Consider the following 16,791-nt stretch of genomic DNA (forward strand, 5'->3'; position numbering starts at 1 on the left):
ATTTAGCTTTTGTAATTATTAAAAAAATAAAATTTACTATAATCAAGCAATTTCGCAATTATTTTATGTTTGTTCACTTCCTTCAACACATCAAAAATGACAACTATTAGGCTTTTATGGCATTAATACCCAGCTAAATGTGCACTCGTATCTTAAATGAAAATAAAGATGAGACAATGTGTGGAGAAACCAAGTTCCTTTTTTATTTTTATTTATACAAATACAGCCATTCTACTTCAGAGGGATGAAACGGGAAGAGTGTGTGGCTCCAATACCAGGGCGACCGTGCTTGACTGGCTTGTAGGTGATGGAAAACTCTCCCAAGTAGTGACCACACATCTCAGGCTGTGGAGAGAAGAAAATAATCTGGTCAGTAATTAAACAAATGTAATAGATAAATACACACTATACCTTTTAACAGAATAGAAGAGTGGAATGACCACTCAAACCCAGCCACATCAATAATGATCAAGATAAGAATCTTTCATCTGTTTCCCTTTGGAGGGCCCACCACAGGCACATCATTGTGTCCTGCACATTGATTTGGCATAGGTTTTATGCCTCATGCGCTTCCTGACACAGCCCTCCCTTTCTATCTGAATTTGAGATCAGCACCAGGGGAGGCCAGGGGGGAAAAAAAAAACATAACAAAAAAAAAAAAAAAAACAGGGCATTTCAGGTCTCACTTTCAAGCCCAGGGACACTTTAAACATTGAAAAAAGACCCTAAAAAATTTCAGAAATAATTCTGAACCCATGGAGACTATGTGCAATGAAAATTTTGAACCACCTGGGACATCCAGCCAGTTTTAGCCATCTAGAGGGGTGATAAAGTATTTTTAGATTAGACCCTGTTATTATCCCGACATGAATAAAGCGTGTTTAATACACGCTGGGCAGTGTAAATGCACCCGTTATTGCCTCGCTGGCGCGTAGAGCCGAGGGGAGGAAAGACGACTCGGGAGGCGGCATCGAGTGATACTGTGTAACATGACGGCCCACTGTCTGTCTGGTTGGCCTCTCTGGCTTCACCAACATCAGAAGAGCTGGCTGATGCAGGAGATGGAGCGGGTGGCAGGCCTATGCTGAATAACGGGATTTGCGCGGCGACTCCCCCCGAATCAGGTTGCACAAATATGACCTGCAGTCACCCTCTCCCACTCCAATTGTTGTGTTCATTGAACACAAATAACTTCTGAGGCTCTAACCTACAACCCCACGTCAGTTCTGTTTACATTAGTTCTGATCCACAATCAAGTGCGCTTTAAGGTAGTGATGCACCGAATTTTCGGTAACTGAAATTGCCCGGCCGAAAATAGCAAAAAAACACTTCCGGTGTTCGGTGGAATGAGTGATGACGCAATTAAACAGCGAACAGCTGGAGTTAGGGGCGTGCGGTGTTAAATGCAGCACATGTCAGATCATTACTTGGATGTGGGGAAAAAGCAGAGGACACGAGAAATGATCCAGGCTGAGTTGGATTTGGGAAAACTGCTTGGTGATGAAGACGGTCATGGGACGCACCGCGCAGAGAAAAGGGCCCGTACTACCGATGCGGTGCGCAAACCCTCACCGTCTGATATGACGAGATCCTCCAAGAAAATAACCAGATTTTTACAATTATTATACAAGGCTTCAAATTGTGGAGACCAGCCCCGCCCCACCGCGACCCGATTAATTGGATTTGAACGGGAGAAAATGAAAAAGTATGAGAAAAAATACAATAAGTACAGTAAGACAAATTGTGACTGGCGGGTATTTCACTGCACATTTATTTGATTTATGCAATGGTGAAAAAAATTAGCAAAATAAATGAAAAACTGCGAAAAACCATTGTTCGGTATTATTTGGTATTCGGCCAAGTGTTTATTATTATTTTCGGTTTCGGCCACAAATTTTAATTTCGGTGCATCACTACCTTAAGGAGTTATTGCCAGGGCCAGCCCAACACGCGACCCTGTGTCAGTTAATGTAAAGGGACTGGCAACGTGCTAGATTAGGGTATTAAACGGGAGGTATCCAAGAATGTAATGAGATAGAAAGCAGAAGCTTTGTTTACATTAACACACTTGTAGCAAAAGCCCCTCCATCTGGGTCAGACACTGGGGGGGAAATCAACACTCAAAAGTATAGCGAGTCCTGTCATTCATTTAATAAAGTCAAATTAGCTCAGTGCTACAGTGTGCTCTGTTAACGTAACAAACAGTTCAGGTGTTGATGCCAATACACTGATGTGTTTTACCTACTTATACCATATTATACTTCTCATATTCATGGGATTCATTTATAATCATCCTGCCACTTATACAGCAAATCATGCTGAACTTATGTTGAAGTGATATATCCAAAGTGATTATGATGCAATGTGAAGGGGTGTTAACTATATTTAGACGTCATCCACAGGTGAGAGGGCTCCGTTTAAGATGATTTATTTTGCTGTTGCTATAAAGCAATAAGGAAGGATTGTTGTGACACTATGAAGAGTGAAGGGGCTTTGATTTACAGGCCGCTCCTACATCAGGCGTAGGCAGTTTTTTTTTTTAAGGGCAAATCTGTCTCTGGGTCTAACATAAGCTGTATTTTATAGTCTTAAAAGATTGGTTCAACCATGTCTTGTGCGTCTCCACGACATCTAAAGTTCAGGGTGCATTACTCAAATTAAGCATGTTAATACCAACCAACTCCCTGACTTTAAGTCACATTCTTGTTTTAGCCAACAATACTCTCTCTGCCATTATGTCCACTATAAGTCTGATTTAGCATCCTCATTATTGACATGCAATGGAGCCATACAGCATTCTCACAGGAGGCACATCCAAAGTTACTTTGGACGGTTAACAGTAGGAATGGGTTTAAGAACTGGACACTACCAAGTATTCCTTAAAGTTAAATAGAATCTGGTATTTCTATATGCAAGAACTAAACAGGGTTTCTTTGAAGTGTACCACTCCTCCCTGATGGTCTTTAGTTTTGTGTCAAAACCTGTTTCTAACAGTTCTACCTGGAAGTGTGGCTTAACTGCATCCACACAAAAACCATGTTATGCAAAATGGATATCACACACACACTTCTAAGTTTTGTTGTTATGTTTCTATATGTGCTTAGAGCATAACCACATGACATGTTATGGCCGGGAATTCTCATCACAATCACACTCATTCATCCTAGGCTCATTCAACCACGCAGCTGTGCTGTGCCGCCCCCCCCCCGTATTGTCTGCTGACTGAAGCTGCTTAAATCTTACTTTGAATTATGTTTTTCAGTTCAAATACCTTATGAGTTTATGTGTAGATTAAACCTAAGATATCAGATGGAAATAAAATGGCTGGAACACACTGTCAATTACAAATACTAGTTGAGAAATTAACGCATCAACCTTTAACAGTTACAGAAATAACCTCACCTTGATTTCAACCTGGTTGAAAGTCTTGCCGTTGTACACTCCAACCATGGAGCCAACCATCTCAGGCAGGATGACCATGTCTCTCAGGTGGGTCTTCACTACGTCTGGTTTCTCCATGGGAGGTGCTTCCTTCTTTGCCTTGCGCAGGCGCTTCAGGAGGGTCTGCTGCTTACGGCGCAGGCCACGATTGAGCCTCCTCCTCTGGCGGGCGCAATACAGCTGCATCAGCTGCTCACTGAGGAAGAACAGAAAAGATTATTAAAAAAAAAAAAATTAAAAAAAAATGGCCCTTTCAAGTATTGGCAAGATGATTAGCTATTCGACTAATCGCTTTGTTGATATTTTGTGTATCCTTTGGGATACTACTCAGGCTGAAAGATGGATTAAGTATAGACTTTGAGTACTCCAAACATACTCCACCACAAGGTGATAAATCTAAAAATGCAAATTTCACAATAGTGTAGCAAATTTTGCAATTTTCTATCACAAAACCCAGGAAAGTCATAATTGCATCCCAAATTTTGAATTCTTTACAGCACTATATCTTTTCAAACATGGCTGTTATTTTTGATGGGGATTCACATTTCATCCACCCATAGATGCTTCATGTGTGAAATAAAGAGTCTGTAGATGATACACTGGTGTAGCATCACATATAGCTCTCAAAAAAAGACCCGATTGCATTTTAGGAATTATCACAAGATTTACTACCAGGAATAAGCCGTCTTATTCAGTTTGGGTAAAACTCCATAGAAATACAACAAAACTTCCAGTTTTATAATGCATGTTTGATCAATTGGAGTCTTCAGTCAGTCTATTATAATAATAAAAAGTGCAATTTTCACCAAGGAACAATAATGACACCAGTTGTGGCATCTGAATTTTAAATTTTAGTCAATGAGGGACATGGCATCACAAAATCTGAAGGTATTTGAGCAATTATGTCCAGCAAGATTCCTCCTTCACATCTGTGCATACTGAAGATTTCTGTAACACACCAGAATGTGAATCCCAGTGTGATTGTGTCCTGCACTTACTAGGACATGTCCAGGAGCTGGTCCAGGTCCACACCTCTGTAGGTGAACTTCCTGAAGGTACGCTTCTTCTTGATCTCGGTATCTGCCTGGAACAGACAACAGTACGAAACAATACTGATGAGCTTTCACAATACATTCACTGCAGCAATTAAACGTTTGGTAGCTTATTCTAAAATCGATTCCTGACCATTTATTACAAGTACAAACATTACTACATTACGAAACTTCTCCATTGTAGGATGCCCATAGGTTTAGCTTAGCCACCCCCGGCCTTAGCTACGCTTAATACATGGCCGATAAACATAGCGATATCCTTCATTCTGAGCAATAATTTTCAACTGATTGGAGAGCTGATGTTTTAAACTGTCGGGTGATGCTGCCAAAGGTTCCAAACTACGACGTAAATGTTCAGATGCCTCAGGATTACAGCTCGGCAGGCATTGAGGTCGGATGTGCACCTACCATCTTGCCTGAAGACCCAGTGGAAAAGAGAGAGCCGTGATCTCGTTCAGCCAAATATCGCGGAATTTGGGGTAAACATCCGAGGCCGTTTTCCGGTGTTATTCTGCACTGTGACCAGCAGCGGGTGGAGTTTTTCCACACGTCTTTTCATCAGGTTTTCACCTGCGTTGCTTTTTTTTTCCAGTGGAAACGTAAAAGAGAGACAAAATGAATAAATAACCGCAGATGTAGATATGTATGGAGGATTTTTTGTGCCAAAATTAAATAAATAAATACATAATTCATTAATTAAAATGGGAATTAAGTATATCATTAATTAATTAAATGTGTCATTAATTAATTAAAATTAGAATGAAATATGTTATTAATTAATTAAAATACAATTAATTTTAAGTTAAAAAAAAATTATTATTTCAGCATTTAATTAATTAATGACACATTTAATTAATGATTTCGTGTTGCGTGTGAATCATGAAATGTAAAACTGCATTTAATTAATTAATGACACATTTAATTAATTAATGATATATTTCATTCCCATTTTAATTAATTAATGATGTATTTATTTATTTAATTTTGGCACAAAAAATCCTCTATATGTAGAAACGTGCACTTCATGAAAACTAAAATAATAAATCAAAGTTAAGCAATGTCCAAAAGTAAATACATTACTATAACTGAAGGCGTTTGTTCATTCCTCATCCATTTTAATGTTATTTCCCCATTCTTTTAGACTTATTTAACAGCTTAATTTGAGCAGTTTATATGGCTAAAAATCTAAATACAATTATTTTTTATTTTAAATCTAACAATCTCTCTATGTATTTTTTGTATCCTTTGTGGTACTAATTAAACTGAAAAGATGCACTTAAAGTATATTTTATATATTAAGGATTCGAACCTGTCTCCGTATATAAGTGCGCCCGCTCAACCCAATGAGCTATAGTTTTTTGTTTTTTAAACCGAACATTTTTAACAGAAAACTTCAGTAATCTGTAATTGCACTGAAACTTTGTTTTCTACCTTTACATGAAACAAATCCCTATATTTAAAGTTTGTCGGTGTAAGCTTTTGAAATTTTTTAAATCACTTGATATTTCCGCTAGTTTTCAGTGATTGAGTCAAAGTAATACTTTGACTTATATTTACATATTCTAACCAGTCTTCTCATATCACCAGTGAATTAGTCTCTTCCTCAACCAGTAACTGATAAGTGTGAATCAGTCTTTACTGAAGCAATTTACTTTAATAAAGCCATTTATTTTCATGTTAGACATGGCCAAACAAGAGGAGATGGGCAATAACAGTCCTATTGATTTGTATGTCTTCCCTTCCTCGGGAAACACTGCAGCATCTAGTGGACAAAGTCATCAACAAGGAATTGAGTCAAATAATGCATACATTTTTATTACACAATACTCACAGGTCATTTTTTCCTATAGGTATAATTATTCCAGAGGAATGGAAAAATAGCTAATATCAAATGTTATTTAGAGTCAAGATACAAAATAACTCCCTTCAGATCACAAATATGTATAAATAAATGATCAAATATAATTGTAGGACTGGTTCACATGTCAACCATTGTTTCAGAGCAATTCACTTAGAAAAAAAATAATCCAGTATTTTTGCTTGGAATGTTAAAAACTTCACTTGAGTATTACATTTTCCACTCCTCCATTGTCTTCAATCCAAAGAAAACAAGCCTCCCTCCAGCTCGACTGGTTATGCAAACAAAAAGGAACCATTTCCTTCACTACAGAGCAACACAAAGGAATGATAGAAAAGATTGAGTTTTTAAACTGATAAGAGCACTTTTCCTCTCACTAAATCCACATTGTTCCCTTAAATGTCTTTAAAAAAAATATAAAAGAAAGAAAGAAAGAAAGAATGTATAATTTCAATGACCAATACTGAAAGAATGAAGATGATACTGACATAGTATAGAAATGTACATTCTCATTCACAGGAATCGTGTGCACAAGATACAGCCATAACAAACATAAGCACAGGTATTTTCAAAGTAACAGACATTTAATAACCTTTGGGACAAAAAAATAAAAGTAATTTTTAAACTCTTCTTAGCGAGTGTGATTTCCCCTCATACAACTAATGAACCAGCAAAAGGAAAATAAAAAGTAGGAGGAACAAAAAGGTTGAACTTTGGCCCATAAAAATGAATCCCCGTGATGAACTAGTTTAACAAAACAAATACCTTTTGTTGTCACTTTAAATACAAAGAAAAAAAAAGGAACAGAAATACAGTTCATCATGATATGTGTGTTGATGGTTCTGCACAACTAGGACATCATTTCATAACAATACTAAAAAGGATGTGACCTTAAACAAAGGTGCAGCATCCTGCAGGTATAAAAATAAACCACCTGCCTGCATCTTGCATAAGATGCCACCTTTACACAATCTCCCTTTTCCTTTCTCATCTCCCTCTAGCTCTAGTAATCCGTCCCATCCTCTTGGTACACCCGCTCCTCTTCCTGGTAACCCTGGTAACCCTCATCCTGGTAATCGGGAATGTAGTCGTGCCCGCTGCTGGCTCCGTTCTCGTCCCCTGGAACCTCTCCGGGCTTAGGACAGTACTTGGCGTCATAGATCTGCCTCCCCAGGCCAAAGTTTTGCCCGCTCTGGTTAGCACCCTGGCTGTAGCCCATCTGTAGAGACATCGTGCTGTTGTCACACTTGTCTGTGCCCAGCTTTTGGTCGTAGATTGCTCGCCTCGTCCCAGGAGCAGTCATCCCAGCCTGTAGTGAAGACAAGAAAATAAATAAATAAAATGTACTTACCCCCATTACATTAAGAAGATTACCGTATTTTCTGGACTATGAGCTGCTTCTTTTTTCATAGGTTTTCAACCATGCGGCTTATACAAAGGTGCGGCTATTTTGTGAACTTCCACCACTCGGGGCGCTCTAACCGGAATTAGAATCAAAACTAAGACAAAATAAATGCAAAGAAGAATACACTACTTCTTCTTTAGCAGATAGAAGCAGATTTCAAACAGATAAATAAATGCCGGTTATTTTCTCTAGGTTCTGTCCCGTTTTAATCAGCAAAGTTGCTGCCGTGTTAAAGGACACTGTTAGGAAAGGATCTATTTAGGTACAAACATGTACATCATTTAAAGTTCAAAATCCTTCTGTACATGTAGTAAATATCTAATCTAACAACATAAATATCTGCGGCTTGCATATCTTTTTTTTTTTTAAATAGAGCGGATGCGGCTTATATGCAGGTGCGGCTTATAGTCCAGAAAATATGGTATAATGAGTGTACACAACCAACGTTACACTGGTTCACAGCCGCGGCGGGGCTGGAAATGCGTGAGACCAATGGCACTTTTCCACTAGTACCTACTCAGTCCGGCTCTGCTCGCCTTGGCGCTTTCCCACTAGGGGTCTAACGTGCTGAGTAGATACTTTTCTGTAAATACTCTGCCCTACGCGGCTGAGTAGGGCTGTATCTGACGTCATCACACTACAGGCCACCAATTGGTCGGGGGGTTGGAGTCAGACGTCTGAGTCAGGATGTGACATCAGCGAAAGAGAGACTCTGACGGCGGCTTCTTGTTCATTTTATACAACCAGCAATGGCAGCGCAAAAATCAGTTTCATGATCCAACTCTGAGGTGCAGATGTTCATAAACCTGGTGGCTGAAAAAAAAAAAGGGATCTAAACGGGCGATAAGGAACGACCAGATCTACCAGGAGCTCTGTCACTTCATAGCTGCTCGCGGCTCCCAACAGACTTTTCAGCAGCGCAGAGACAAACTAAAAAAAAATGTTAACGCCTCGCTGCTTGAACCTTCTCTCACTCTCATTTTTTTACTTGATATCGAACACAAGCCACAGACCCAGCAGCACATCTATCATCTCCTCCAGGTTCTACATCTTTAGTGTTGTTGTCTTCTTCGTTTAGATCACACAATCAAATACGTCACAGCAGCAGCTTCGCTCCTTCGCTACTTCTGCTCCAGGTGCTGAATTGTTATGGAAAAGAAACAAGGCCGAGCTGAGTCGAGCCGAGTAGGTGCTAGTGGAAAAGTGTCACAAGAGTCCTGGAGCTGACGGCGTTCACTTTAACACCTGATTTGTGAGGAGTGTTGTTGCGTTACCTGGCTCGCTCCCTTGTTGGTTCCCATTTGCAGACTGATGGTTGTGTTGTCCATCGGGGGCTGGATGTGAGCTTTGGGGTCATATAAATGCCTCCTGGTGCCGTACGCATTCATACCTGCCTGACTGGCACACTTGTTGGTCCCCATCTACGGAGAAAACACCACAAATCAAGTTTTATACCAAGAAAAGCTAAGAAAACCTGAACAAAACAAGAAAAAACACAGGACTGCTTTTTACAAATATTAAACAACTACAACGGAAACATTTTGGTTGATGTTCATTTCATCATGAAACCAAGCAAACATAATTTGAAAGTTCTTGTCAGCCTTTCTGCCATACATACGGTACACTGAAATAACTAAACATCAAGTTGCATTGCAAGTTCTGCCGGGTATTTAGGCAGCTCCAATGTCTACTTAAAACATTTCCTGGCAACAAAAGCAACAATAAAACAAGAGTCTTTGTGGGCCGTGAGAACAATGAGCAGCTTCTGCACTACAGTGTGAAACGAGCCACTTAAATTAGGTCTGGTTTCATACACACTGTTAAAACCCACCAAGAGGTGTCAAGCTTTAGCTGATTTATGGAGGACTTTTCCACATGAACAGTTTCCTTTAACTGGCCGTGGACACTTTTGTTTTGATATTTCATCTTCTCTTTCTTCCAAAGCTCCACCGTAGCATCTATAAAAACCTGGGTCACGTGACACATTCATCATGGGGAGATTTTACTACCTGCAGACCAATGACGCACTGTCCAGCCTTCATCTTCTCCTCATCAAACATCCTCTGCTGCTTGTCGGCGTACTTCACGCCGATGTCCACCCGCGTCTGGCAGCCCTTGGTCTTCGCCTGGCGGAGAAGACGGGGTTCAAGTTTAAAACATAACAAAAATAGTTCTGTTGTGTTCACCACGGACGCAACCGCAAGACCGCGGGGAAACTTCACAGGGCCAGGGCCACATCAAAGCTCACCATGCTGGCGAGAGCGAGCAGCGTCGTCTGGACCTGGGTCATGTTGCCGTTCTCAAACAGGTCGTTGGCTTCAAAGTTATCATGGGGCTTCAGACCGTATATCGTGATGGCTTTGATGAAATTGGTCAGATTCTCCAGCTGAAACCAAAGCAACAGGAAAATATGACTGATAAGAACTTCGGAGATCGTAGTTTGTACATGGTGTGACCAATTATGCCTGTGTTCAAATAAACTTATACTAAGCAGTTGCTGCAAGAGCAAAAAGGGGCTCCAATGGAAAGTACTAGCCATGACACGGCATCACACAGTACAATATGAATGATTTACTTTGTTAAGTACGTGCAGAGGCAAGTCCGTAACAGGAAAGAATAAAAGCTTTCCATTCAGCTACCGAGCTGCACCCACATCTGTTTGAAAAGGACTGGGCCAACTCACCTGATGCCAGTTCAGCGCAGACTTGTTGATCTTTTTCACAGAGCCTGGCTGGAGTTTGTTAATAAGTCTGAAAAAAAAAATGCAAAAAAGATGTAGTTTCCAAATACAATAGTTTCCAATATGCATTAAAACCAGATGATCGGGACCCTGGGGCGTCAGTGCGGTTGACATTTGAGGCGTTCTCTTCTTACTCGCAAAGAATGATTCCATTTTTCAGGCCCTTCTGGAAGTCGGGTCCGATGGTGGAGCCCCCGATGTCCTCGATCCAGACCCTGAGCTCCTCTTCCTTCTGAATGTCGTACTTCTGCGCAATCTGGTTGGAAAGAAAGGTCAACAGGTCAGGTGTGTTGCACAAGGGAGGAGAAAAAAAACAGCAGGAGCATTTTTTCCCCTCGCTGCAGTCATGAGATGCACACAGAGTTATTCACGCCTTTGTTTTCGTTAGCAGCTGATGAGGAATCCGTCCATTCACCTCCAATGCAATATACTTCACTGAATCTTTTAGACGAGGCCACGCAGATCATATATCATATTGATTTAATGTAAATGTTAGCCCTCAGCGGTGTATTATTACAGTATAGAGTTGTCTTTCATGCTCATCCATCAGTCTCACTTTGCTTTTGTGTAGCGAGCTGAGCCTACAAGGGCCTTTTGTCCTCTAAAATGAAAGGTGACACTGACATGACCCGTGACACACACACACAGATTTCCTGTTTAGTAAACTTCTAAATTCTCTCCAGAAGTACAGAAAGCCAGTTGCTAAAAAGAGGAGGGGGGGCGGGTTTAAAAAAAAAAAAGAAAAAAAAGGAGCTGAAAGCCACAAAGACTGACTTTAAAGTGAAGGTGTTTATGCTGAGCAGTTACCTAGTGCTGTGCGATTAATCGATTTTAAATCTAAATCGGATTTATTAATCAAGACGATGTTAAAAAAAGGAAAATCGGAAAATCGATTTTCCTTTTTTGCAGCTGGCTGCATTACAGACAGAGCTCGTCTAGTCATCTTTGTTTGGTCAAGAAAATTGTAAATGTTGTCACTTTACTAAACTAAAGGAGGATTTACAGTAACTTTCAATTGCACTTCATTCCCAATAGGGAAATTTGTTTGCTATTTTTCTTTAAAAATAAATATAAAATATTTGAAACAATTTATTCCATTGTCTTTTGTAGTTTTACCAAAAAAAAAAAATCGAAATCGAAAATTGGGTTTTCAGAGAAAAACATCAGGATTTTATTTTTGTCCAAAATCGCCCAAGCCCTACAGTTACCCATCGATATGATCAGACTCCAAAGTAAAACCCACAACTATTTGCTCTCCACTAAAGGATGAGGTGTTGAGTGAACTGCCTGCAGACTCTCGTGGTCCCGCCTCCATGGCAATGAGAAAACTACACCCCAGAGTAACCTACTATATACATAGAAGCTGGCTGCACAGCTGCCCACAGATGGTTGCACTCTTAAGGAATATCTAACCTTCTAATTAAGTTCCCCTCTTACAACTTATCCGCATATTAAGAAAAAAACACTGGCTATTTTAATTGCCCGCATAGAACCCAACGGATGTAATTTACGACGACAAGTTGAACCCAAGGAATGTAACCCGGACTCCTCCTGGAAGAGGTGAACAAGGACGGAGTGTGTTCAAGCAATGAATGAATATGCAGCACAGCAGCACTCAGTCTGGCATGCCAGTCTGCTCAAATGCCCTCCACTTATACTTGGTTTATAGGTTTTTGTTTTTTTTAAAAAGGGGGGAGGAGGGTAGGTGGAGGAGGACTCCTCACATGCCTCACATTTCAGCAGGCAGACTTCACTGATGGAGGAAAATACCAGTGAAGGAGGCCTGAGCATCTCAAGAGCCCCTCTTGAAGACAGAAGAGCCTTCCAGCCGTGAGAGGAAGTCTGCATGCTTCCTCTGCACACTTGGGGCAGGGGCGTCAATTGGGTATGGCAAGGTATGGCAGCCGCCACACCTTTGCTTCAAGGGTTAAATGTAAATGTAAATGTTTGTTTTTTTAAATACATTTATGGAATAACTACAAATGCAAATAAGAACAACATGATCGATTTCACTAGTTATTATACACTGCAAAAACTCAAAATCTTAACAAGAATATTTGTCTTATTTCTAGTTAAAATGTCTCATTTTTAGTCTCATTTTTTTTTTAATCTCATTACATTTAAGACAAGACTCAAAAACAACCATTTTCACCCGTTTCAAGTAAATTTTCACTTAAAATAAGTAGAAAAATCTGCCAATGGAACAAGATTGTTTTGCTTGTAATGAGAAGATAAATCTTGTCCCACTGGCAGATTTTTCTACTTATTTAAAGTGAAAATTTACTTGAAACAGGTGAAAATGGTCAAATAACAAGTTATTTTTCTGGTAATGACTCTTGTTTTAATTGTAATGAGATTTTTTGACTAAAAATTAGACATTTTAACTAGAAATAAGACAAATATTCCTGGTAAGATTTTGAGTTTTTGCAGTGAGCGAGACTGCATTTGAAAAAGTTCCAATTTTCTTGACCACACAGATAAGCTACATAGCAGACTTGTGTGATGAGTATTTGCTGGACGTATTGATTGATACTCTAGTTAAGTTCTGTGACTCGTCACCTTGCCATACCTTAGTAAGACTGAATTGACGCCACTGACTTGGGGACTTCAATCTTTCCCTCCACGCAAGAACTCGTGCGATGAATGCAGATGAAATGAGGAGGGTGGAAATATAAGTACATAAATCACCTAAAAGTTAATTAAAGAGGCAGACGCAAATTATACCTTACTCTTCCACTTTCAGTTTACTGCAGAATCCCCCCGAACGTTGAGTTCACGGGAAGCCACAGAAAAAGAGAAATTTCTAACGCGCATGTAGTTCGATGTGGAAAGTGACGTCAACGCGAAAGAAAATCTCAGGCATCAACTTTGGTATTTTAAGTGCCTCTACCTCTGCAGAGCGACCCAACGTAAACAAGGTGCTTCCCTCATCACCGACACGGTGAGAAAGTTACACATTAACCGAGATGTGTGTGGTTTAGTGTTTGTTTTGCCCAGTTTCATTCCCCGCGGGGAGTTTCTGCTCGGGGCGGAGCAGGCTGTCCTCCCGCACTGATGGCGCATTTAAACGCAGCACGACGCGCACGGGGCCGGGGGGGAAGTGGGAAACTTTTCAAGCCTTTTATGAGCAGAACCAAACGCACCATCCAGGATGGCTGTTATTTCATTTAAGAAGTAAATCGGTGAGTTATATCATCCTCTGAGGCGGGTCACAAGGCGAGCCAGCCAGCAGGCGCAGACGGCTGGAGACGGGGATAACGCACCGGTGCCGTGCCAAGCGGGGCAACGCCCATGGGGGAATAAAAGTACAAAAGTACCCGATGCTAAGCCAAAGACGCAACTTTCAATTTCAACCCCCCCAAAAAGTCAAAATAATTAATAAAACAAACCCCGCTCCTAAGTTTCCACACACCTTTACTTATAAAGTTGACTTCATAATTAAAAAAAATGGAGGCCATGTGACTTTAATGTCCGCGATAGGGAAAACAAACAAACAAACACTTAAGTAATGATGCAAAAGTTATTTGTAATTTATTTTATTTGAAATTTAGTCAAAGTGAAGAAAAAAAAACATCCCTCACCTTGTTTTTGACTTCGGCTGATAATCCATACGCAGGACCTTTGTTGAAGGAAGCCATTGTTAGGATGTTCTTACTTTTTTCCTGTGTGAGCAGCAGAAGCAGCACTGACTTGTGAAGAGAAAAAGTGCACTTAATTATCTGAGACTTTCTCTCCCAATGAAACCTCGGAGAACTTAACACTTCCTTTCTTGCCGCGGCCACCAATTACAGCGGCCGCGCGGCCTCTGACGAAGAGCTGCGATCCCGGAGTCAAGATAGGTACCGCCTACCCAGGACGGTCCGCAATTCAGAGCCGCGGCAACACAACAGACAGCGCGATCATCCCTCATTGGACGGAACCAAAAGGCCGTGGGTTTGATGAATATTCAACACATCAACACGAGGTGGACGTTAGATTACACAATTCACAAGAATGTCATCAGATGATGTCTATGATTAAACATAGAAGGCAGCTCCCACGCATCCATCCAACTATGTACACACACACACACACAAACACACACACATATATTCTCTATATCATTTATGTCACCCAATATAGAGCCTTCTTGTCTTATCCTATAAACATCCCACGTACTATAGCTTAAGATGTTTCTAGTATTGAGCCCTAAGTGATCATAAATCACTCTGAGACTCAGAGGAGTTATAGATAGTAACCTTCTTTTCAAAATAGCTTCTTGTGTTTTCTTCATCTCCTGTTTATTGATTTTCTTGGAAACTGAATTTCACCCAGTAAACATGAAAAATGTGTCCATAATAATTATATTTTTCATGGTGGTATGGACATGATTCAGTATCAGTTTAAAGAACCATATGTTGAGTAATAAAATCTGCACAGTGTTGCAAACACTGCTATCGTACAAAGATAAGATAAGGAAGGTTAACGCAACACACTGCAGTCCCAGGACTTATTTTTAGAAGAGCAGCCAACATGTCCCAGTCCAGGGACTGGGACATGATATATTTATTCCGAAGTGAAGAATATGCTTTACTGGGGGCATTTACACATGACTTTTTCTCGTAAAAATATTTTCAACGTTTTAAGGTTAAAAGGTGTTTTATTCATATTGTATAAGTTGATGAGACATTCAGTTAAATTTGTCGCTGCAGGCTCAACAGAGTCTACGGTTAAAGAAAAATATGAAATAACTTTACATTTGGAACATACCTATCAAGCCATAAGACTAGTTCTTTTGACTCCAAGTACTTTATGAGCATATCTTACATGGGTTGATGCCTAAACCTTCAGATCAATAATGCAATGCAATGCTTTGTGTATATTCAGTATATGATAACAACGTACGGGGAGAGGACTCCTCTTGTTGCACTCTGTACTCTTTGGTTCACTCTTCGCTAATCGATCCTTGGCTCCACCTTCCTCTGCTCTTCCCTGGGTCGCGATTTATATCAAAAACTCCTTATATGGAAGGAAACTTCCCAAATTCCTGGATGGTGGGAGTGATCCACCAGGTCCACCCTGCATACCAGACGTGCAGTGGACGAGACAGATTGTCGCACATTAACTGACTCAGAGCCGAGAGAGAAAAAAGAGTAGCCGAGGCCAACGAGCTCCTGCGGTGACGTAATGTCGGTGGTTTAAGATCACGTCCAAGTTCATCTGTGTGCCAGCATTTGTGAAAGTTTATATTGTTGTTATGTTATTGACAATCACACGACAGACTGCCAGAGATGTCTCTCTTTATTGTGCTGGCAGTTTTTCCCAACTTTTATAAAACATTATTATTGATTTGACTTTTGATCAAATCCTTCTCAACAAAAATATTTACTCTAATTTATGTCTCTCTTGCCTTATCTGGATAAAGATTTCACAGGAAGCACGAACTGAAGCTTTGAAAAGACTATAATTAAAACTTAAATCATTACTGTTAGTTATCCCTATAAATTAAGACATGTTGTGTTTCTGTGAAAGGAATCAGTTTATGTAACAATCTGAATAAAGAAAACAAAGAATCCAAATCAAACATTACATTCAAAAGAACAATTAAAGCCTGTATGTTAAGTAAATATAATTAAATATGTTAGTTAAGTTTGACATACCCATAGACGGCGGTAATTTTATTTTATTTTATTTTTTCTATTTACTTAGTTGTTTTTTTTTATTTGTAATTTACGTCATTTGTGAATTTATTTCTTGGAAAAAGGGGCATATCAGATAAGAATCTTCTTCTTTCTGCTCCCTTTTCATTCACAATTTATGAACATTTGTATTTGTATTGAATTGTTTTATTTTTTTTAATGAAATAAAGAATAAAATGAATGAAATGAAATGTTGTAAAAAGAGATCCGTTCAGTGACTTCCAGATAAAGAAGTGAGTGAAAGGTTTTTCTTCCAGTAGGGGAGTTTTTACCTGCCATTGTTTATGTTATGTTTATGTAATAATTGCTCGAGGGTCATGTTCTGGGTCTCTGGAAAGATCCTAGTGACAACTTCTGTTGTAATAGACGCGATAGAGTATAAATAAAATTGAATTGAAATTGAACTGAATTGATTCACCCTGTAAATCAAACCTGACCGTTGCAGAGAGCTTATCACATCAGCTTTTTGTTCCAATAACAGTGCTTAGTGAATGTTTTGAATGGCACTGATTAATTTTAAGATTAAATCCAGATTATAATCAAATCAGATGATAGGAAACTTGGTCACAAACTCCAGTAACTGGGCACCTTGAACCTCGCTGTCTTATGACTAATCC

General features: G+C 39.7%; 2 protein-coding genes across 2 annotated transcripts; both read right to left on the bottom strand.

Moving 5' to 3' along the window:
• Positions 1-179: 179 nt before the first annotated feature.
• rps15 (ribosomal protein S15) lies at positions 180-4,980 on the bottom strand. The gene is made up of 4 exons (XM_061732659.1): positions 4,902-4,980; positions 4,440-4,525; positions 3,403-3,637; positions 180-345 (listed from the first exon to the last, which is right to left on the bottom strand). The coding sequence occupies exons 1-4, from the start codon at positions 4,902-4,904 to the stop codon at positions 232-234; spliced, it is 438 nt and encodes a 145-aa protein (XP_061588643.1). The 5' UTR covers positions 4,905-4,980; the 3' UTR covers positions 180-231.
• A 1,302-nt stretch (positions 4,981-6,282) lies between these two features.
• On the bottom strand, positions 6,283-14,244 carry cnn2 (calponin 2). The gene is made up of 7 exons (XM_061732660.1): positions 14,078-14,244; positions 10,631-10,752; positions 10,440-10,506; positions 10,005-10,142; positions 9,766-9,882; positions 9,031-9,177; positions 6,283-7,660 (listed from the first exon to the last, which is right to left on the bottom strand). Exons 1-7 carry the CDS (start codon positions 14,132-14,134, stop codon positions 7,355-7,357), a joined length of 954 nt encoding a protein of 317 aa, XP_061588644.1. The 5' UTR covers positions 14,135-14,244; the 3' UTR covers positions 6,283-7,354.
• Positions 14,245-16,791: the final 2,547 nt, after the last annotated feature.

The sequence above is a fragment of the Cololabis saira genome, chromosome 10 (genome assembly GCF_033807715.1).
Source record: "Cololabis saira isolate AMF1-May2022 chromosome 10, fColSai1.1, whole genome shotgun sequence".
In the NCBI taxonomy this organism is placed as follows: domain Eukaryota; kingdom Metazoa; phylum Chordata; class Actinopteri; order Beloniformes; family Belonidae; genus Cololabis; species Cololabis saira.

What these genes read in the sequence shown, in the direction of transcription:
- rps15 (XM_061732659.1), bottom strand. An exon ending in CAGCTCCTGGACATGTCCTA is followed by an intron (nt 3,638 to 4,439) that starts GTAAGTGCAGGA and finishes GTTCTTCCTCAG; the next exon opens with TGAGCAGCTGATGCAGCTGT. An exon ending in TCAACCAGGTTGAAATCAAG is followed by an intron (nt 346 to 3,402) that starts GTGAGGTTATTT and finishes TTCTCTCCACAG; the next exon opens with CCTGAGATGTGTGGTCACTA.
- cnn2 (XM_061732660.1), bottom strand. Translation starts at nt 14,134, where the DNA reads ATGGCTTCCTTCAACAAAGGTCCTGCGTATGGATTATCAGCCGAAGTC. An exon ending in CAGCCGAAGTCAAAAACAAG is followed by an intron (nt 10,753 to 14,077) that starts GTGAGGGATGTT and finishes CTTTCCAACCAG; the next exon opens with ATTGCGCAGAAGTACGACAT. An exon ending in CCAACAAGGGAGCGAGCCAG is followed by an intron (nt 7,661 to 9,030) that starts GTAACGCAACAA and finishes TCTTCACTACAG; the next exon opens with GCTGGGATGACTGCTCCTGG.